Source organism: Hyaena hyaena, unplaced genomic scaffold (assembly GCF_003009895.1).
Source record: "Hyaena hyaena isolate Hyena2069 unplaced genomic scaffold, ASM300989v1 scaffold_306, whole genome shotgun sequence".
NCBI classification, from domain to species: domain Eukaryota; kingdom Metazoa; phylum Chordata; class Mammalia; order Carnivora; family Hyaenidae; genus Hyaena; species Hyaena hyaena.
Window position 1 is genome coordinate 154183 of NW_024080935.1, and position 22720 is coordinate 176902.

Here is a 22720-nt window from a genome sequence, read left to right on the forward strand (position 1 = left end):
ATAATCTGACATCCGTGTCTTCATTTGGTTCTTCGCCGGGCCAATCAAGCGACAAGTGTCCCGTTCAGAGCTGCCATGGACAGCCAAATAATTAAGGCCAGGACAAACCAGACGGACCTGAGGACTCAGCCACGTGGATGTCCTTCTCTGACCTCCGCCGCATGTGTCCAGATGGGTGGTCTCCGCCCCTGCTGCCCCCAGCCCAGCCCCCCGCCCCTCCTCCTAGTGGGAGGCACGCAGTGAAGAGGACAGGAAGAAGCAGTTTCCAGAAGCGACAGTCTGAGCCTGAGGAACGATGCACTGCTGATCACAGACATGCAAAGGAAGGAGGCAAGCAGATGCCCCTCTGTGTCTTCTACTCACCAGACGGGCAAGCACGAGAGAGGTGGCTAAGGCCTGGCGTTGGTCCGGCCGTGGGGGTGCGGCATCCTCAACCTCAGGCTGGGTTGATGTTGCAAATGCTTACATCCTGCACTACAGCCCCACCGTCCTGCTTCTGGGCGAACACCCCAAGGAGATTCTCACACACGTCCTTCGGCGGACGGGCCTGAGGGTGTTGTCTGCAGCTGCAGCCATGGAGACGGGGCCCAGAACAAGCTGGCGTCCATCTCTAGGACAGGACATTAGGCAGCATGGGGAGGCAACGGCCACATGGACATGTCTGAAACGTGAAGCACTTAAGAGACGCACCACGCACACTGTGACAGCCCGCATCACAGTCCTCAGCAAACATGCGGCCCCCTGACTCCCGGGCAGAGCCGCTTCCCCAGCCTTACTGACCTGGTGCCTGGCTGTGTGACTTGCTTTGTCCCCTGGAATGTGGGCAGACGCGGCCGTGTATAAAGTCACAGATTTCTCTCCCGCCTTGTGTGTTTCTGCCATTCACACGAGAATCCTCCCCAGGGAAGACGCTGACTCCAGAAAGCCAGGAGGCACGGCCGGAACCCAGCCCACAGTCTGGTACCAAGCCCAGCGAGCCCACAGCCCACGGCCATAACCCTGCTCGACGCACAGACCCACAAGCAAGATGGATAGTCCTTGGGGCACCTGCGGGGGCTCGGTTGGTTGAGCTTCCAACTTTTGATTTCGGCTCAGGTCCTGAGCTCACAGTTCATGGGATCGAGCCCCATGTCAGGCTCTGTGCTGACAGCACGGAGCCTGCTTGGGATTCTCTCTCTCCCTCTCCTCCTTGTGCTCGCGCTCTCTCTCACACACAAAATAAATAAATAAGCATTTAAAAAAAAGGACAGTCCTAGTTTTTGAAAGCCACTGCGCTTTGGCGTGATTTGTTATAGAGCCTTATTGCGGAAATAGCTAATGAATAGATGTAATTTTGGCATCAACTGAAAATATGCAAAAGTGACACCTTTATAAGAACGCACGCAAGCATAAACACATGCAGCAGAAAGGGGAAGGGGAAAGGGAGATGAATAGACCAGTCACCCGCAGACCTGCACACACAGCTGATGATCACCAACTTGGACTGAGAGTAACTCTTCCCCTGAGCTCCTGCCTCCCGAAAACAAGTCTGTGTGGAGACAGGGACCTAGGAGAGGTTCTTCCGGGGAGGCCCACAGTTGGTGCTCAATAAATACTCGCTAAACCAGCGACCTAAGGTCAAGAACCTGAAACCCTCTGTGAACTCTCAAACACCAGAACCCCTTCTGGAAGGCAGTTTCACATTATCTTGTCAGAATGCAAACCTCAAATGCCTGGAGGGAGAGGGGGTGGAGGGTCTTGGTCACCTGTACCTCACAGGCTCAGAAACAAGTCCAACGTCCCTGCATTCAATGCCAGTTCTGCTGGATGAGAAGCCCCTATTTTGAGGGGCACCTGGGTGGCTCGGTCAGTTAGGCTTCCGACTTCGGCCCAGGTCACAATCTCGTGGTTTGTGGGCTCAAGCCCCGTGTCAGGCTCTGTGCTGACAGCTCGGAGCCTAGAGCCTGCTTCAGATTCTGTGTCTCCCTCTCTCTCTGCTCCTCCCCACTTGTGCTCTGTCTCTCTCTGTCTCTCAAAAATAAACAAATATAAAAAACATTTTTTAATAATAAAAAAAAAGAAGCTTCTATTCTGAACCCAGCTGGCCCTGCTCCCTCCACTGGCATGAGTGCAAGAGAATGAAGGACACTGAGTGAACTAAATTAAATCCTTCTCACCATCTCACCCAGTTTATTTGTCAACTTTAGTCCTAAAGAGGCAGTGATGAAAACTCCACGGGAAATAATGAGACAGTAGAGGGGAAGGCTCACCGCAGCCAGTGAGAGCCTTTCCTCTCACGCTGCCCTCCAGCTCACTGGATTCTAAACAAACCTCCGGGGAGGAAAACCACTGAGGTGCAGGAAGGGAAGGAAGGCTCAAAAGGTGAGCTACGAATTTCATTTCCAAAGAAATCAGGGCGCGGAAGAAAACCAGAAGCATAACAAACCCAGAGCAAATGGCAGTGGCCTCACGACAGAACCCTGGAGTGGAGTCCGGTCAGCCCTGGGCTGAACCCCGACTCCATCACTTCACGGCTGGGCGGGTGTCGGGTAAGGTACTTAGCTTCTCTGAGCCTCGGTTCTCCCGTGTGTATAAAGGGGGCAAAAAAGGAGCCCCTACTTCAGCGGGCTGTTGGGAGTATTAAATGAGATGGTCTATGCACAGTGCCTGGCTCAGAGCGCCCACTGGGTGAGCACTGAATGAGGCAGGCAAGGCAGTGCCCTTACGGAACCAGGTGTCTTGTGAAAACGAGACAAGAAACAAGTGCACACAAACGACAAGGTCATCCCAGGGATCTGTGGAAGTGGTAAGGCAGGATGACTAGAGGAAGGATCCATTTTTTTTTTAATGCTTCCGGACGCAAGCACACCCTGATGCACTGCTTGGGTCTTGGCAGGGATGGGCACAGACGCCCCAGTGGGGAAGGAGATCCCATGAGGTTGGGCCAGAGCCCTCCCCTCAAAACTGCCGGCCAGAGCCACAGAAGGCTCCGCGGTCCTGTTCAGAACAGGAATAAAAAGGCAGGGATGAATGGGCTGCTCAGAGCCCAAGGTACGGATGTCAAATCCTGACAGCAAGTGAGCAGCACTCTCCAGATTCTGCTTTGTTCCTGACTTCTCTGGCAAGAAAGGCGCTCATTTAAAGTGAAAAGGGCAGAGGGAGCACGGGCAAGGCAGAGCCCTGTTTGGACCCTCCGTGGGGGATTGGTGGGTCCTTTGTGGATACACAGTGGGGAAGCCTGGGGGTACCAGGCCGAATCAAGTCCCTGAAAGCAAGAATGGCATTCCAATTTCAAAAAGAGCAAGAAACTAGAATCTGCAAACTAAAAGGTGGCATCAGCTCAGCCAGATTCTTGGGTGAACTGGAGCGGGATAATATTTGGAGACATTAGCTGAGGTTTCCCACAGCCTTCCTGAACTACCCCTCCCCCCCGCCCCCTGCCTGTCCTTTGCCACCTGTATTCATTGCTACAGGGAAGGCTGGAACTGTGGAAAAAAGCCAGACCTTCTCTTGGGCCACGAGAATAAGGTTGCCGAGCTGCACAAGTCTGGACTTTTAAGTTCAAACGTCGCAGTTTGGACTGTAAATGATATATCTAGAAGAATGGAGGAAAGTCCAGGCCACCTCCTCTCTCCTCCATTTCCTATGCTTAATAAAGCTCCCTGGCTTGGGGCACAGAGGAAGGGAAGCCAGAGGGTATGACAGGGACTTTTCTGTGTCACCAAGGCCCATTTCTTGGTCCTCGTGAGCACGCGGTTAGACTACATTTCCCCGCATCCATTGTAGTTGAAGGCAGCCATAAGACTGAGTTTCAGTGAAAGGAATGTGGGTGTGAATGAAGTGAGCCGCTTCTAAGCCTGGCCCTTAGGAAGTGTCCCCACCATCTTCCATCCTCTCTCCCCAGCCACTGGCTCAACAGAAAACACTCCAAAGTCCTGCAAAGGAAGGAGGCAGGATCTCCGGATGAACATGTGGAAGGGTGCCTGCCCGGGACAGCCACACTAGGCTCCATGGGAGCAGAAAATCTACTCTTATCATGAAAGCCCCTACGATTTGGGGGTGTCTTTGTTATGGTAGCTGGGGTTACTATACCAGGCGAGCGAAGAAAGCAAAGATGCTGGAGTAGATCACTGAAGTAGGTCCCTGCACCCTCCCCCAACACACATGTGTGCACACACACACGTCATCCCATGAGGGAGAGAATAGCAGACTTTAAGAAACCTTAAAGTAGAAAGAAGAACCACTCGATCTCCCAAGGAGAGGCAAGGACAGTAACAAGTTATCTTGCACCCAGCACAGGGCAGGGGCAAATGAATGCAAAAGGTCTCCAGGCAAAGAGACTTGGAACAGCACTGAAGCGTTTTTCATGAGGCCAGAAGTGGTGTGGGTGCAGCTAGACAGTCAGCAGAGCTACTGAAGTTTTGAGGTCAAGAAGGACCAAGTAGAATCTGCACAGATCAACATGCATATCCCCAGTATCTGACACATGGTAAAAGATCAACAAGTGTTTACTGGGCAGGTGGATGGTTGGATGGATGGATGGATGGATGGATGGATGGATGGGTAGATGGATAGATTGGTACATAGATGGTCTATGGCCATACCGCCCTGAATGCACCTAATCTCATCTGATCTCAGAAGCTAAGCAGAGTCAGGCCTGGTTAGTACTTGGGTGGGAGATAGGTACATAGATAAATTGATGGATGGATGATGGATAAATGGATGGATGGATGGGTGGATGCATGAATGGATGTATATATGTATGGGTTTATAGGTGAATGGATGAGTGGATAGACAAATGGATATGTATATAAGTAAGTGGATGAATGGATAAATAAGTTCTGAGTATGATCACGCTCTTAGAAAAAAACATAGGGGAAAACTTTATGACATTGGATTTGGCAATGATCTCTTGGATATGACACCGAAAGCACAGACAACAGCAACAGCTAGGGGCTCCTGGGTGGCTCAGTCAGCTAAGTGTCCAACTCTTGACACATGACTCACAGTCATGAGATAGAGCCCTCTGTCCATCTCCATGCTGGGCATGGAGCCTGCTTAAGAGTCTCTCTCTCCCTCTCCCTCTTCCTCTGCCCCTCCCCTGTGTGCACTCTCAAGAAAGAAAGAAAGAAAGAAAGAAAGAAAGAAAGAAAGAAAGAAAGAAAAGGGGAGAGGAGAGGAAATGAAAGGAAAGACGAAATGAATAAATTGGACTTCCTTAAAATTAAAAGCTTTTGGACACCATCAACAGAGCAAAAAAGCAACCCACGAAACGGGAGACAATACTTGCATGCTATATACCTGATAAAGAATGATATCCAGAACATGTAAGAGACTCCAACAATTCAAAAACACAGAAACAAACTACACGATTCAAAAACAGGTAAAGGACTTGAACAGACATTTCTCCAAATGAATGGCCACAGCTCAACATCACCCATCACTAGGGACATGCAAATCAAAACCGCGGTGAGATCCCTTATCACATGCATTAGAATGGCTATTAGCAAAACAGAAAATAACAGATGCTGGTGAAGACATAGAGAAATTGGGGCCCTTGTACACTGTAAATGTAAAATGGTGCAGTTGCTATGGACAGCATGATGGCCTTACAAACAAACTCAGTTAACATGTGATCCAGCAATTCCACTCCAAGGTACCCACCCAACAGAGATGAGAGCAGAGGCTTGGACTGATATTCATACACCAGCACTCACAGCAATATTAGTCCCAAGAGCCAAAAGGTAGAAACAACCCAAATGTCCATCAACAAATGGGTAAACAAGTTGTGGTATATATATCAGTCCATAGCAAAGCATTCGCTTCTGACCCATGCTACAATAGGAATGAACCTTGAAGGCATCATGATAAGTGAAATAAGGCAGACACAAGAAAACAAATATCGCATGACCCACTTATACGAGGTGCCTAAAGTAGCCAAGTTCTTTTTGTTGTTGTTGTTTTGGAGGGGGGGTGTGTGTGTGTGTGAGGGAGAGAGCGCTAGGGAGGGGCAGAGGGAGAGGGAAACTTAATCAGGCTCCATGCCCAGCAGAGTCCAATGCAGGGCACGATCTCACAACCTCGAGATCACAGCCTGAGCCGAAATCAAGAGTTGGACGCCTAACCAGCTGAGCCACCCAGGCGCCCCCTAGAGTAGCCAAATTCTTAAGGACGGAAAGTGAGACTGGGACAGTGATTCCCAGGGGGCCAGAGCGGTGAAGAAATGGGGAGCTAGTGGTTAATGGGTGCAGAGTTTCAGTTGGGGAAGATGAAAAAGCTCTCTGGAGATGGATGGTAGTGATGGTCGTATAACAACATGAATGTACTTAAAAATGGTCAAAATGGTAAATTTCACATCATGTACATTTTACCACAATAAAAAAGAAATCAGAACGTCTGTTCATCAGAAGACATCTGTGAAAAGGTAAGCCACCGAACAAGAAAAGGAATTTGAAATACCTGTAAGCAATAAAAGATTAAAATATGTAAAAATGTTTAAAACTTACATAAATCAGTAAGAAAAAGACAGACGATCTAACAGAAACATGGGCAGGAGACGTGAACAGGCACCACAAGAGAAAATCCAAATAGCCATAAACATGAGACAGTACTCAACCCCATTAGTAATCAAGAAGTGCAAATTGAAAACCACAGGGAGATATCATTTCTCATCCATCAGGTTGGGAAATGTTTAATATCTGATAAACCTAAGCATTTTCAAGGCTAGAGCAATGGGAATTTGCATACCCCATTAGTGGGACTGAAAACTGAGACACCCACTTTGGAAACTGGGAAGGCCTTGCTTTGTAAAACTGTGGATACACAAAGTTGGCCGAGCAAGCCCACATCAAGGTAAACGCCAGAGCGGTGATTCTCAGACCACTTAGACAGGAGTGGTTTGTGAGAGAGCCTCTTAGAGATTGCTGGCCCCAGACCCAGAGTCTGTTGTTCAGGAGTTCTGTGCTGGGGCTGAGAGCTGACATTGCTAACAAGCCCCTTGTTTTATGATCACACTTGAAAAACCAACAGCGTTATTCATAATAAAAACAGAAAATGACTCACGAATCCATGAATGAATAGGGGCGCGTGGGTGACTCAGTTGATTAAGCATCTGACTTCGGCTCAGGTCATGATTTCATGGTTCGTGAGTTCGAGCCCCACGCTAGGCTCTGTGCTGACAGCTCAGAACCTGGAGCCGGCTTCCGATTCTATATCTCCCTCTCTCTCTGCCCCTCCCCTGCTTGCTCCCTGTCTGTCTCTCTTTCAAAAAGTAATCTCTTTCTTGACTTCCGTGGGAATAAGGCTTTTTGCTTTATAACAGATTATTAAACTACATGTTTCTATTTCATATATTTTTCTGAATTGTACTCTATTTCTCAATTTTTAAAAGTTTCAAGAAATAGGGGCCCCTGGGTGGCTCAATCGGTTAAGCATCCAGCTCTTGAATTTGGCTCAGGTCATGATATCACGGTCATGAGATCAAGTCTTGCCTCGGGCTCCACGGTCAGCGGGGACCCTGCCTGGGATTCTCTCTCTCTCCCTCTCTCTCTCTTCCTCTCCCCTGCATGCTCTCTCTCCCAAAAATACATAAATAAACATTTTATAAAAATTTTTAGGTTTCAATAAATAAATAAAAGAAAAACAAAATGTAATATACCCATGCATGAAATCTTCTTTGGCAATAAAGAGAAATGAAAGACTGACACTTGCTACAATGTGTATGAACCTTGAAAACATGTTAAGTGAGAGAAGCCAGACACAAAAGTCCTCATGTTATACGATTCCATTCACAGGTGTCCAGAAATCTACAGAAAGCAGATCCCTAGTTGTGTAGGTCTGGGGGGACTGGAGGATTGAGGGGTGAAACTTAAGGAAACAAGGTGTGTCTTCAGGGCAATGGAAATATTCTAAAGTTGATAGTAGCGATGGCTATACATTCTTGAATCTGCTAAAAACCATTGACCTGTACGGGTTTAAGTAGGCAAATTGTATGGTAAGTAATCATCTCTCAACAAAGCTCTTACCAGAAAACAAAACTAAACTAAAACTAAAACAAAAAACAAACAAAACATGCCAAAATTTAAACCTAAGGAATAAAATCGACAGCCTCTGTCCTCACCACCAGAGACGGGCCAGGCAAGGGGCATGAGTGTGAGACCCACTGGACACCAGCTTGGGAGAAGCCACCCATTTTCTTGCCGTCTGCGCAAGTGGCCCATCACCGCCCTCCAGTCTGGCCTCTGTCGGCCTCTGGCAAAGCGCGTGCTGAAGATCGGAATCCCCAGAGGCCAGAGAATCTGTGGACCGGCAGGGGACCAGGGCATCCCTGCCAAGGGACACCAGACTTTCTAAACTCAGAATGGGATTTCAGGCCAAAGGCTAAGGGAAGCCAAGCCTGGAAGAGTTGGGCTGCCTCTGGGAACCCACACAGGGGCTGCAGGGATCAGTCCCCGGGCAGTTAATCAGGGCAGAGGCTTTAGCCCTTTAGAACATTCCTTTTGAAAGGGCTTCTCTCTTGGGCGTGAAGCTCCTAGTGACTTCGAGGCGTGGATGGGGTTTCAGGGGCTTGAACGTCTCTGCTCCCCATGCAGGGAAAAGGTGGCCTGTTCGGGTCCTGCGTTACACCCCAGCACTTTGCAGGCCCTCCGGGGACCCTGGCAGATGGTTGCGAATGATGAGGCGGTCGACGCCAGCAGGTGGGGGGCGCAGGGTGCCGGGAACAGGAGCAGCCAGGTGACCTCTCAGCTGCTGCCTCCCTCTGCTCCATGCAGTCCCTGACAGCTGTGAGCCGACGGGGCCGCCTGGCTGGCTCAGAACACAGAGCAAGGCTAACCAGAGAATTTTCTGGGCCTGAGGAGCAGAAGAGGGGTGCAGAGGCACCAGGCAGAGTGGAAAGACCTGTGAGGCATGGCAGCAACAGCACCCTACTGAGGGAGGCATCACTTTGCTGTGTGACCGGCCGAATAGCTCAGCTTCTCTGAGTCTATTTCCTTGGGTGTAAACCGGAAATCACAGCACCTACTCTAAAGAGCTGTTGAAAGAATTAAATGAAACAGGGGGTGTGGAAGCATCTAGCAGTCAATGGGATCCTGTGATATTTCGATAAAGGTTAGTCAAGTAGAAATAAATGCAAATTGAGTTACTTTCCGAGTTAGCTTTCTTGCTGACGGGGCCGAACTGGGGGAGACGGGGAAAATACAAACAGAACGTTCGAGCTGTGCTGACTGAGCCAGACCCTGAGCCAACGCCTCGTATGGAATATTCCATTTGATTCTCAGAAGAATCCTGCCAAGTAGACGCTGTCATCCCCATTTTAGAGATGAAGAAAGTGAACCATCAAGAGGATACGCGGCATGCCCGGGACCCACAGTGAGTGAGGCCGAGTCAGAATTTGAATCCGGAGCCCACGCTCTGCATGGACCCTGCGCTCAGGAGCTCTGGGTTTAAATCCCAGCTCTGCCAGTGCTGGCACCAGAAGCAAGTTTCTAAACCTGTTGGAGCCTCAGCTTCCTGTCCTGAAAGGGGGGGGGGGTGATAGTAAGAATATCTACTCTGCAGGCTGTTGAGGGGATCAAACAGTATGACATGCCTGGAAGGCACTGGTATGCAGCAGGTGCCCAATATGTGCTCACTGCATTGCCAGAGCTGGTCTGGGGGAAGCTGCCCCAGAGTGGGGACCCCATTTCTCAAGAGTACACAGTTGGCACGCTCACTGTACTCAGTCCATGGCAGCCACGGAGAGTTTTTTTTCTTTGGGGCCTCAATTTCCTCATCTGCAAAATGGAGCAGGTGATCTCAGCTCTCTGCACCCTTCAGACCTGGACAGTGTGTGCGTTGAGGGTTGGACTCCCTTCTTGGAACCTGGAAGTGCAACAACAAGGAAGCGGCAGGGAGGGGGGCGCCTGGGTGGCTCAGTCGGTTAGGCGACTGACTTGGGCTCAGGTCATGATCTCAGTTTGTGAGTTCGAGCCCCACATCAGGCTCTGAGCTGACAGCTCAGAGCCTGGAGCCTGCTTCAGATTCTGTGTCTCCCTCTCTCTCTGCCCCTTCCCTGCTTGTGCTCTGTCTCTCTCTCTTTCTCAGAAATAAACATTAAAAAAAGAAGAAGAAGGAAGCAGAGGAAGGTGCATGTGATGCGAGCCCCCTGGGAATCTTGAGTGACACTCCCACACGGTGTGGTGGCTCTTTCTTCCTCCCCAGCCCCGTCTGGCCAACATGTAACTTGTCCTTCTATTTCACTAAGACCCTGGTCTTTCCCAGTCTCGACTCATTTTAAGATTCTTTTCTATTTTATTTGTTAATATTTATTTATTTTGAGAGGGAGAGTGGGAGAGCACAAGCAGGGGAGGGGCAGAGAGGGAGAGAGAGAGAGAGTCCCAAGCAGGGTCTGCACTGCCTTCATCTCTCTGGGCCTCAGTTTCCCCACCTGTGACTCAGCGTACCAGCAACACACACCCCATCAAGTTGCTGGGGGCCTGGCTGGGCCTGGTATGTTGGCAAAACGGAAAAAAATGGGGGGTGCTACTATTATTATCTATCCTAAAGCATCTTGGAAAGAATAACCCGGCCTATTGAAACCATGAGTTGATAGAGATCATTACTCAGGATGAGGCTTTAAAAAGTAGACTTTCTAAGCGAATTGATGTACAAAGAAATAGTGAATAATAATATGGGGGGGCAGTACACAGCCCAAATTGGGAGGAAAGTGCAAAATGAAAATGCCGCACCCCTTGTTAGAAAAATTATTAAGAATTTCAAGAGAGTGACCGTAGAGCATTAAACCAAATGTAAAGCCCTTGTATGCACGGGACCTGAAATGATGTCACAGATCACATGCCCATGAAGCTGGCCACGGGCCACGTGATCTATATATTTTAATGTTTTATTTATTTTTGAGAGAGAGAGAGGTAGAGAGCAAAAGCAGGAGGCGCACACAGAGAGGGAGAGAGAATCCCAAGCAGGCTCCACACTGTTAGCATGGAGCCCGACATGGGGCTCGAACTCACAAACCGTGAGATCATGACCAGAGCCGAAACCTAGAGTCAGACGCTCACCCGACTGAGCCCCCCAGCCGCACTCCCAGCCACGGGTCTTTATCTTGATAGGAGTGTGAGCTACACGCATGTATGCATTTCTTGAAATTCACTGAACTGTACATTTAAAGCCTATGCAGTTCACGGTTCCTAAATCATACCAATGAAGTGATATTGATTAAAACAAGGAAACACGACAAAACAGAATCACAAATCCCCAGCTCACACTAGGCAGAGTAGCTCAGCATTGAGGTATAGGTATAGATTGGATATTGGATGTTGTCTTCTTTTAACCGTGCTTATGTATCCCTGGCCCCTACATACAGGGATGTAGTTGTACAGGATGTATACTGCCCAACCCTATGCCATTCATATAGACTCCGGTATGAACCATGACTCCCAGACTTGCACAGTGAGTAACCTGCACAACTGAACGTGGTGAACCTGATTTGTAGCTGTATGTCAAACTTCATTTGAAGGGATCATCATGTGTCTAAAGCGAAAGCTCTTTGCAAGTGCAAGACCTGGGCTAAATAGAAGGGCCTTGTTGCAAATTCCATTCCGGGGAGAGGTCCAGGAAGAACCAGCCCACGGAAAGACTTTTCCGGGTTCTGGGAAGGAGCCAGCATCCTTCAAATTCTGCAGGCCCCGTGCAGCTCAGCAAACACCACCCCCCGTCCCCACAACTGAAACCTCTGCTCAGACAGGCAAAAGGCTGGACTGAAGTGTCCAAGCTAATTTCTCACACCAAAGTATGATAAGATCACAGAGTCATTTAGAAATTTAAATTACCACTGTTTACACTTAAGAGGGTCTTCTCACCATGGAGAAACTGTTTCCAATTACGAAACATGAAAGCTGGTCACCATCTGGGGTTAATGTGACGCTCTCTGAGAGACACTACCCAGACACCCAATTACCTAGAAAGATAATCTTGAATAATTGGAATTAGAGCAACCAAAGCAATTACTAGATGTTGTGATCTCCAGAAGCAGTCCTCCACCAGCCGTCGGGATTTAATCACCTTTAATAAGAGCACGTAATTAGAGAAATCCAGAATTTCAGAACAGAAAGACAGAGCCAGTACTTCAGAACGAGGGAGGTGACAGAACTATGTGCGGTGCTGGAGACAATGACGCTGGCAGGTGGAGGGAGGGATGGGATGGGTAAGAATGGGTGGGTGGGGTGGCGGGGTGGACGGGCTGCTGCCTCTGAAAAGACCTCAGAAGCCTGAGAGGTGGGGGGGAGCCTGACTCAAACCTCAATGTGCTGTAGGACCTTCAGCAAGGCACTTAACCTCTCTGGGCTCTACCTTCCTTCTACCTTTCATCCACTCAGTAATTGCAGGGTGCCTCTGCCACAGGGACTCTTTTGTGCACACCATTCATTCTGCCAGGAATGACAGCCCCTGGGTCCCTTATGTCATTCATCCTTCGGGACCCTCCCTGCATGGCACCCCTTCCACACAGCCCACCCACAGAGTCATCATCCCCTTCCATGGCCCTCTGGGCCCCCAGATCAACAGATGTGACTCCTCCTCATCTGTCGTCCGCTAGAAGGCCCCTCAAGGGCAGGAGCTGTGGGTGACTCCCCTCACTGCCCGGGATTCTGGCACCGACAGATGCTGACCACCAGCCTGCGCCAAGGTGGACAAGGTCACGGTGGCCCGTCCCCAAACACAAGGCTGCAGTCTGTCCCGCCTCCATGAATGGCACCGAGTGAGGTGGCCTGTGTCATGAGTCTATCAAGAATGGGCAGGAAAGAATCTCTTTCTTTAGGATTCCGGGGTGCTGCTGGCTCCACAAATGACTGGAGCCATTCAGATGATTGATGAGGTTGGAGTCCTAACCTCAGTCAAAGGGCTGCAAGAATGAACTCAGTATCATCTGGGAATGGCAGGTGAGAGGGAACAATGGACGTGTCAACCGCCGGGGCTGGCCCCCTGCCTCTTTGTGTCCTGACATGTCTGTGGGATGGGATAAAGGCATCAGATCTCTCGCTTTGCCAGGCCCCGGACCACAGGTATGTCCCCGGTAATCTGGAAGCATGAAGCAGCAATGATGGATGCACTCTGGGGCCCGGGGAGGAATTTGCAGAGGCAGGACCTTCGGGCTGGCTCATGATGGTTGACAGAGAGTTCCCTAGGCAGACAGAGTGAAAAGATCACCCAGGATTAACACACAGGCGTGGGATGAGCTGGCCACCCGGCGTGCCGGGGCTGCAGCCGGCAGGCCGACCCGCGTGCGGCTCCGATGTCAGATGCCGGGCAGCTGTGCCAGAGTTGGTTTGTCCCCTTCCTTCCCTGTGTGTTCTGATCTATGCACGTTTCAGTTCTATGACATAAATCAATAAAATGCACTAAGTAAATTAAGCGAGCAGCAGAATTGTAAATCGATTTCAGACGCAGAACAGAGAGGTTCAGGGAACCAATAGAGACTATTATAGCAACTGAAGGGAGAGATGACTCAGGCAAGACTCAGGATTGTGGCCGTGGGGCCACCACGTTGCTACACATCCCTGAAATATTAAACAAGTGAAACCTACAAGCTTTGGAGAAGGTTTCGCAAAAACTGCCAGCTGGCGGCTGTCAGAAATCCCAGCTCGCTGGGAAACAGGAGCGGGGGTGACTGACGTAGCTCGGCCTGGGGCGGGGGGGTGTCAGCAGAGACCACAGACTCCTGAGTCAGGATCCAGGGTTCCAAACCCAACTGGGCCACCCAGGGTCTCTAACATGGCCCCTGTTCCTTCCTTACCTTCCTTCCTTCCTTCCTTCCTTCCTTCCTTCCTTCCTTCCTTCCTTCCTTCCTTCCACAAACATTTACTAGTTTCTTACTGTGTCCCAACCCCTTCTGGCTGAGGCACATCAGAAGGACAAGACCCAGTGCCTGTCCGCTGGGAGTGTCCAGTCTGATGGAAAAGATGATCTCAATGCAGAATGATGGGTGCTCTTGGGATCAGTCACTGTGGGTATCTCTAGGTTCAGGGGGAGCTTTTCAGAAAACGTCATGTCTTAGCTGGGTTTTGAAGGATAAATAGAAGTTCTCCACGGCACACAAGGCAGGCCAAATGGAAGGAACAGCACATGCAAAGGCACAGAGGCATGACAGATGACGGAGAGCTTAAGAAAAATATATTCAAGACAGGGCTGGTGTTCAGGGTCCACATCAGAGACGCAGGAAGTTGAGTGAGAAGAGCAGACTAGCACCAGATCCCCAAGGGTCGTGAACCCCATGTCCAAATATCCCAGGATATTTAAGTTCGGGAGCCAGGGAAGGGGTGCAAGCCGAGTCCTGATTCAGTTGGATTTTCACTTCCGAAGGATCATTTAGAATTCAGTGCGGGAAACTGACTTTTTCTTGAAGCATCACATATAGACAGAAAAAGCGCATATATCACAAGTAAACGGCTCGGTGAATTTTCATAAACGAAACATATCCCATGTAACTAGCACTCAGACCAAGAATCGGAACGTCGCCAGCTTCCAGGGCCCCCCACACGCCCCCACCCAGGATTCAAGGACAACCACTGTCCTGCCCTCTCACGGTATAGACTCATTCCGCCTGTTTCCAGTCTTACAGAAATGGAAGCATTATAGGATGTTTTGTCGCGATTCTGGCTTCTGCTCAAGTCTACGGTACTGTGAGGAGCTGCAGGCTGTCCCTTCCCCTTGCTGAATTGTGTCCCACTGGGTGCATGGATGGGCACTGAGAAAGAGCAGATAGGAGCGGATGCGTGCAGGCTTGAGGGCGACTATGAGTCACAGGGGGCTCAACTGGTTCCTTCATTCATTTGCAGTGACAGTCCCTCCCCCTGCTGGGGTTTAGGAATTGGGGGCTCTCCCCACATCACACCTTGACAGGTGGCTTAGGACTGATCCTTACCGGGGAACCCTGTTAACAGGGTAAAGGAAACACAAACATCTTCCCGGACTCTCCACAGGGACCAGAGGTGGCGGAATCGTGTTCCCCTCGACCTTTTCCAGCGGAGGGGGGATTCTTTATCCTCTGTCAGAGCCCTTCCGCGACGTCTGCCAACCATTTCCTTAGCTCTCTCCCGCACCCGGGGGGCAGAGTCTTTTGCCTCATTCGTGTTTGCACCGTCAAAGCCTAGTCTAGACCTTGCCACATAGTAGGTGCTCAGGAAATGTCTGTCCCGTCAAAGGGCATACAGAGGCTGTTCAGTTGGTACCTGGCAAGGAAGCCCACCCGAACATGTGGGTCCCCTTTGGAGAAATAAACAGGTCACTTTGGGATGACAACGGCCAGGGGAGCCCTTGGCCAGCAAATCAGTGAGCATCACACACATACACACACGTGTGCCCAGAAATCTGGCCGAGCCGTCTCCAGCACAACCAGCTGCTAAGCATCCCCGGGGCCTATGGTCGGGCCCAGGGGTCCCCACGTGGGTAATGTATTTCTTGCCTCGCTGATGGCGGCAGTGGCATGTGACTTGGTTTGGCCAATGGGATGTTAGCAGACACAATGCAAACAAAAATGTAGAATGTGCTCATGCAGTTAGGCGCCTTGCATTTCTGTCCCGTCTACCTGGCGCCCAGAATGAATGTGCATGAACAGGCGCGAGCCCAGGTCACATCCTAGAACCAAGGCAACCCACAAACGTGTGAGCGAAAAGTTAATGCTGAATGTGCCTGAGCTCCGGGACAGCTCGTTACCCAGCCTTGATGGTGGGTGTTGCTGACCACAGCACTAGGTTTGAAGGTCAACCACGTTGGTCCCAATGATGTGGTAGGAGAAGCTCGCCCCAGTGAATAAGAGACCGAGATTTTGAGAGGGAAGAGGAAGACAAGAAAGCATTAAGTGTTCCCTCTGCATTTTCACTGTCAAGTTCACCACACACGGGCACTGCTGTGTAATTGCCTTGGCACATCACGTCTTCGGAAGACGGTCAGGCATCTTTTGTTCACCCTCCTCCTCTGCCTCCCATGGGCTGCTGGGCAGACCTCGGTTCGAATCCTATTCCTCTATTCTGTCAGTGCGGCTCCAGAGCTGGGCTGAGCTCCCAAGGCACCGACGTAAATAAGAAACAAGTACTATTGTCAGAAGGCCCAGTCCCTTGACGGAGAAGATATGTGTTCAGGTAACTATTATTCGACTACGATCCCAAGGGCCTGAAGGGCAGGGAGGGCCCAATCTGAGTGCCCAGCTATAGGACTGGTTACATAAATTGTCTCTGTGTGATGAATATTATATAGTTGTTCTGAAAGATGAAGGTGGTTTCTATGTATTGATACGAAAAGCAATTCATGATTATATATGTGTGTGTAAGTATATGTGGATATATGTGTCTGTCTGTCTATCTATCTTCAAGGACTAATAAATCTATCCCCTGTGAATATCTAACAGGTGGGTTCATAAGAGACTTTCATTTCTCATTCAAGCATTTATGAATTATTACAATTTTGGGGGCATCTGGGTGGTTCTGTTGGTTGACCACCCAACTCTTAGTTTCAGCTCAGGTCATGATCTCATGATCTCACGATTCGCGAGTTCCAGCCCCACATTGGGCTTTGTGCTGACAGTGTGGAGCCTGCTTAGGATTCTCTCTCTCTCCCTCTCTCTCTCTGCCCCTCCCCCACTCACTCTCTCTGTCTCTCTCTCTCTCTCTCAAAAATAAATAAACAAACTTAAGGGGCGCCTGAGTGGCTCAGTCGGTTAAAGTGTCCGACTTCGGCTCAGGTCATGATCTCACGGCTTGTGAGTTCAAGCCCTGTGTTGGGCTCTGTGCTGACAGCTCAGAGCCTGGAGCTGCTTCAGATTCTGTGTCTCCCTCTCTGCCCCTCCCCTGCTCACATTCTATCTCTGTCTCTCTTAAAGATAAATAAACATTAAAAAAATAAAAATACATAAACTTTTTAAATGTTTCAAAAAAATTATTGTAGTTTTTATAACAAGAGTGTATACTGTTAAAATCATGTTAAGTTTTCATTCACTCAACAGGTATTATGGAGCACCTATCAGCGTCAGGCTTCGCCCCTGGGCAGCAGGGACACAGTGAATCACCAAGGAGACAAACACCCTGCCCTCATGGGTCTGACAGTGTTAATGAGGCAAGCACTGAATACACTGCAGGCAGTGAGAAGTGACGTGAAGGGGGGCCGAGGGACTCAGCGGGAAGAAGGGCTGCCATCAGCAGATGCCCAGGGAAGGCTTCCCTGAGGCTAGGATATTTGAGCTGAAACCTGAATGACGAGGAGGTACCAGCTGTGCAGAGAGCTGAGCAAACAGTGTTGCGGGAGCAGGGAATGGCAAGTGCAAAGGTCCTGAGGCACACACTAGTTTGGCTTAGTCAAGGAACAGTAAGGATCTGGGAGCTCTGGAGTGCGGTGAGGGAGGGGAGAGTGCCGGAGATGAGCTCCAGAGGTACGGGGCCAGCCCCCACACCCCTTACAGGCTGTGACGAGAACGTCCGCTTTTTCTGAGATGGAAGCCAGGGGAGGGTGTTGAACAGGGATTCACATGAAGTGACTTATGCTTTAAAAAGATCACTCTGGCATGAGTGAATCAGGGGCAACCATGGAAGGAGGTAAGCAGTTAAGAGACTGTGGCAGGAATCCAGATGAAAAATGGATGTGGCTTAGGCTCGTATAAAACAAAAAGATACTTCCCATGTGAAGCACAAAACTAAAATGGTCAGGCACAAACTAAGAAAAAATGCATGTCATGGTAAAAATACTGATGACAGACAAATAATTTTCCAGGAGACAGGGTCGGGAAGCAGGGGGCAAGAGGGTACTGGAGAAAACGGCAAAAAGGGTGTGCCATTTGTGAAGGGCCTTCAGAGCGTGACTATGGTTTGCCAGGCAGAAGGGTGTCAAGGAAAGAAGGGGAGACCCAGCCTGAGAACACCCTGAACTTGGCTCAGAGGTCTTGGTGAGGGAGGAACGGGGAGTATCGCCCAGCACACACCCACGTTCACACATGCATGCAAACATCTATGCAGCCGTGTGCATATACACACATAACCATGCATGCTTACCCAGGGACACGCGCAGCACATCTACACACACGCACACATGTGCATACACACAGCTGTGCATTTATGCCCAAGCACACACATCCGTGTGTGCACATTCACACGTGGACACACACCACACATCCATGCATGTATACACTGCACATCTGTGCATCTTTGCACCTACATGTGCACACACACCCATGCATCTATGCACACACGTCCTTGCACACTCACACACTCACACACCCCATGCATCTATGCATCTATGCACAGGCACAAGTGCACCCAAGCACAAACACACACATCCACGCCTCTGTGCACGTGCACAGTCTCACCTGTGCACACATGTACACGCCCTAACACTCACACCTGCTCATCCACTGGCATGAAAGTATACACATGAGACACACGTGTACATGCTCTCACAGTACTACCTGCTCAAACATACACACACTGACCCTTGACCACATACACACACACACACACACACACACTCACTCACAGATTCTTGGAAGGCCTCTCTCTTCAGCAGGACTGGGCATTTAAGAGCCAAAGGGCTCAGGTTCAAACCCAGCGTCCTACCTGTATGACCTTGGGCAAGTCAGTTAACTCTCTATGTCTCAGTTTCCTCACCTGTAAAATGAGGATTAAAATGCGCCAACGTGTACAAAGCTCTCAGAACAGTGCCTGGCACGTGGTAAGCGCTTCAGGAAAGCCAGTTGGTGTGAGCGTCATGATCATTACCATATCTGGCAGACCAGAAGGGGAGTCACAGAGGGAGCCGGTGCGGGGACGTGAGTCCAGGAGCTCTGTGTGCTGCGGGAGAGACACCTGGCCTCACACACCCTCCCCGGCTCCCCGTTCAGCCGTTCAGCCGGAACCAGTGCTCCATCTCCGCAGCTCGGGCTGTCAGGTGAGTCAAGGGACAGACTCACAAGCGTCACGTTCCCCCAGGCATCCCCGGAGGGCCCACAGGACGGGGAGGAGTGAGGGGGGAGAGATCACAGCCGCTAAGCGACAAGCCCCGCCCATCTGACAGGACAGCTGAAGGGCCGGAGAGGCAGGGAGGATGCAAAAGTCGTTCCTCAGCGTGGCAGCAAAGCCAGCCCACTCAGCCCCTTATAACCATTTTTATGCACACACATGCACACAGCCCGGGGGTCCTGGACACGGCCACCAGCCCCGAGGGAAACAGCACAAAGATACCATCTCTCGGGGGCCCTGCGTCCTCACAAAAGATGCAAGAATAAAGGTTGGCGGCCTCCAGGGGGAGGCGTGAACACCTGCCTGCTGCCGTACATGAACATGCTCACACATGTACACACTCCACACACTCACATGTGCACGCACCCATGCACGCTCACACTTGGACACATATGCACGTGCTCACATGGACACACACGCATGCATGCTCACACTTGGACACATATGCACAGGCTCACATGGACACAAACCTGTACATACTCCACACACGTTCACACGTGCGTACACTCATGCATGCTCCCACATGGACACACACGCACACATGCTCACAAGGACACACACGCACACACACTTTCACATGGGCACACAAACGTGTATGCTCAGCCACCACCGAGTGTGCGTGTCCACACAGGAGACAGGCATGTGCGTACTTGCGGGAGCATCTAATCGTGCATGTGCCACCCAGCCTCAGCCCAACACACACACACACACACACACACACACAGTTACATGCGCATACAAAGGCCGTGCTTCCTGGTGGCCCGCTGTGGAGCACAGCTGAGCCCGGAGCTCCAAGGCCTTGGGGATGATGGGCGGAGCTGTCCCGAGGGGTCGCCCCCAGGCACGGGCTTGCAGAGGCCATACGACAGAGGGGCTGAGGCATGGGCTCCGCCCCACACAAGACGTAAGTGGCTCCATGTCTCTAAGGCTCAGATTCCCCATCGGTCAAGCGGGGCGAGTTTGCCAGCCCCCCAAGGTTGCGGGGAGGCTTCTCCATTAATGCCCATGGAGTGCCTGGCATGTAGGAACCGCTCAGTGAACGTCCACTAGGTATTATCCAGTAGTATCCCTAGTGCTTCTTGACCTCAATTTAGACTTCTTTTAAGTTTATTTATTTTGAGAAAGAGAGAAAGAGAGAAGCAAGTGGGGGAGGGGCAGAGAGAGAGGGAGAAAGACAGAGAATCCCAAGCAGGGTCCACGCTGTCAGCGCACAGCCCAACGTGGGGCTCGATCCCGCAAACTGGAAGATCATGACCTGAGCCGAAACCAAGAATAAGACGCTTAAGCGACTGAGCCACCCAGGGACCCCCCCCGACCTCAGTTTAGAAGCTGGGGGCCTGGTTGCTCAGCTCAGAACTCAAGGGGTGGCCACATGTAGTGGCCAAATGCGGCACAGCCACCAGGAAGCCACCAGGAAGCCGAGGGGGAAACCGAGGAGATGCCCACTGCAGAAGCCTGTTCGGCGGGGGTGTCTGGGCCTCCTCCTGAGCCAGAGGGTCCCTGCCTCAGGGTCTGTGGGACAGGAACATTACCAGCCTCTCTGACACACATCGCCCACACCCCCTCTGCCAACACCCGGGATGGGTCAAAGACAGAGGCTCCCGTCCCCAAACCCCCAGACGCTGCCGGGCAGCCCAGCCCCACCGGCAAGGGGCACGAGTGGCCACAAGCCCCGGACTTCAGCATTTCCCCCGAGCCAGGCATTCCGAGATCCCCCTGATTGGGACAGTTTCTAGCACTGGACTTCTGCCTCAGTTTCCCCATCCTGACTCCCAGAACCAGAGCACACCTCCCTCTCCCGGCAGCCATCATCCCTGGGGGCAGAGGAGGGCAGGCTGGGAGGCAGCCGCACCGCGACGTTCCCTCGGCAGTGCGCCCTCCAGCATCCATTCTCCTGCTCTTCTGTAATAACAAAACTCCTGACTTCGCTAAGCACATAGTTACTGACATAGCGATCTCATTTCCCAGCCTCCTTTGCAGCTGGGTCTGGCCCTGGGATCACATTCTGGCCAAGGACACGTGAGCAGGTGCTGTAAGCAGCTCCTAGAAAGCTTGGAGTTGACGAGCAAGCTTGGCCCTTTCTCCTTTGCCCCCTTCTAAGCGGCTGCCCAGAAGGCAGGTGTGAGAGCTGGAGCTCCAGCTGCCACCTGAGACCATGAGGACAAAGGCACGGATGCTTCGGATTCTGTGTCTCCCTCTCTCTCTGACCCTTCCCTGCTCATGCTGTCTCTCTCTCCTAGAAATAAAAAAAAAAAAAAAAAAAGACAAAGGCACGGATATGGTGGAGCGGGTCTGCAAGGTTCCGGCTCCTGAGAGCCTCCCTGGATTGCCTACTTTCAAACTTTTATAAAAGCAGAGCACATGTGTCCTTTGAGGGCGGCTTCCGTGAATCACCATTCCTTGTGTCTGAACTTAATCCTGGGTGCCATGCTCGGCACACCCGCAGGCTGTGGCCGGCCCCCGACCCTCCTATCTGGGCATCACCAGGGCTCAGAATCTCTGCTCTTGGGCCCCACGCACCAGGGAGTCATCTCTGCACAGTGACTGGGGCCTCCCCACACCTGTTGAGATGACAGACACAAGGCATCTGGCTTCCTGCCCCCAAGGTCAAGCCTACGCTGAAGGCAGTGCCCCCAACACTGGTCCAACCTGACCCCAACTTCCGCCCACCCATCCTACCTTCCCCGAAGTCCTGCTGTACGCTGGGAAGGTGGAAGGGTAATGACTCTCAGGGCCACCTCACTCGGGGGGCGGATGGGGGGAGTGGCGCGGGAGAGGCGACGGGATAATAGCCCCACCAGCCTCGTCCCCTTCCCAACAGCTTAAGAAACTCAGACCTGCAGGATACGCTCTCATGGGGCTTCGGGAAGCCACCTGGCCAAGAAGCATCTCCGCAGGGCGCCGGGCTCGCACACCTGAGTGGGGGCCACACTTACCCTTCTCCGATGCTGGGGCCAGGTCAATGAAGCTGCGACATTTTTCACCTTCGAAAAGAAAAGAAGGGTTTTGAGAATGCGAGAAGCAGCGAGGGCTTCAGGCTTTCGCCTCTGCCCTCCCCGGAGCCCTGTCGCCAAGCAGGCGTGGCGCCCGAGCGTCGCTAACCTTTATGCCCGGAAAGTCAGTGTCCCCAAGGAATGCAGACAGCGAATCTGCAAACTTAGCTGAACACTGGGGACGGAGCCTTCGCTCTCACCTCCTGATCCAACCCGTCCAGCCCAGTCGCTCACACCTGCCCCGAGCCCGCAGTCCCCTTCCTCGGCCCCCAGTCCCTCCAGGCTCACCAGGACAAGGGCAGCCCCCCGCGGGGCTCCCCGGGCCTCCTCGCCGCTGCCGCCGGAGGGATGCTTTGGAGACACACAGCTCTGATCACGTCTCACACACACACACACACACACACAACTCTCTGATGACCCCCCGAGAAATGAAGGCCGAGTTCCTTGACAGGGACCCCTGCACTCAGCCCCGACACTCCTCAGGCTTCGCCCACCACGAGGCTCCCACATGCGCTGTGGTCCCTACACCAAGAACACACTTCCGCTCTGATGGCACCTTGGCCTTCTCCTGTGCGACGTCCAGTCACCTGATAGTTCCACCTCTTGCGTATGACCCTTGGATGGATGGCCCACGAGTCGTCAGCGCCACGAGGGTGCCCCCCACATCCGCAGCACGTCCCCAGCTCCGGAAAGAGCAACTCCAGCCTCCCACGTGCTCCGGCCAAAACCTCAGCATCAGCCTTTTGCCCTCACGCC

The 22720-nt window shown here is 51.5% G+C and overlaps 1 protein-coding gene across 3 annotated transcripts in view; it reads right to left on the reverse strand.

Annotated features, from left to right (window-relative positions):
• Positions 1-22720, reverse strand: part of GSG1L (GSG1 like) — a 204653-nt gene that overhangs the window by 108759 nt on the left and 73174 nt on the right. For all 3 annotated transcript variants that reach the window (XM_039247843.1, XM_039247842.1, XM_039247841.1), the window contains exon 2: positions 21908-21955. In XM_039247843.1, coding sequence (XP_039103774.1) covers positions 21908-21955 — 48 coding nt within the window. The remainder of the gene's footprint in view (positions 1-21907; positions 21956-22720) is intronic.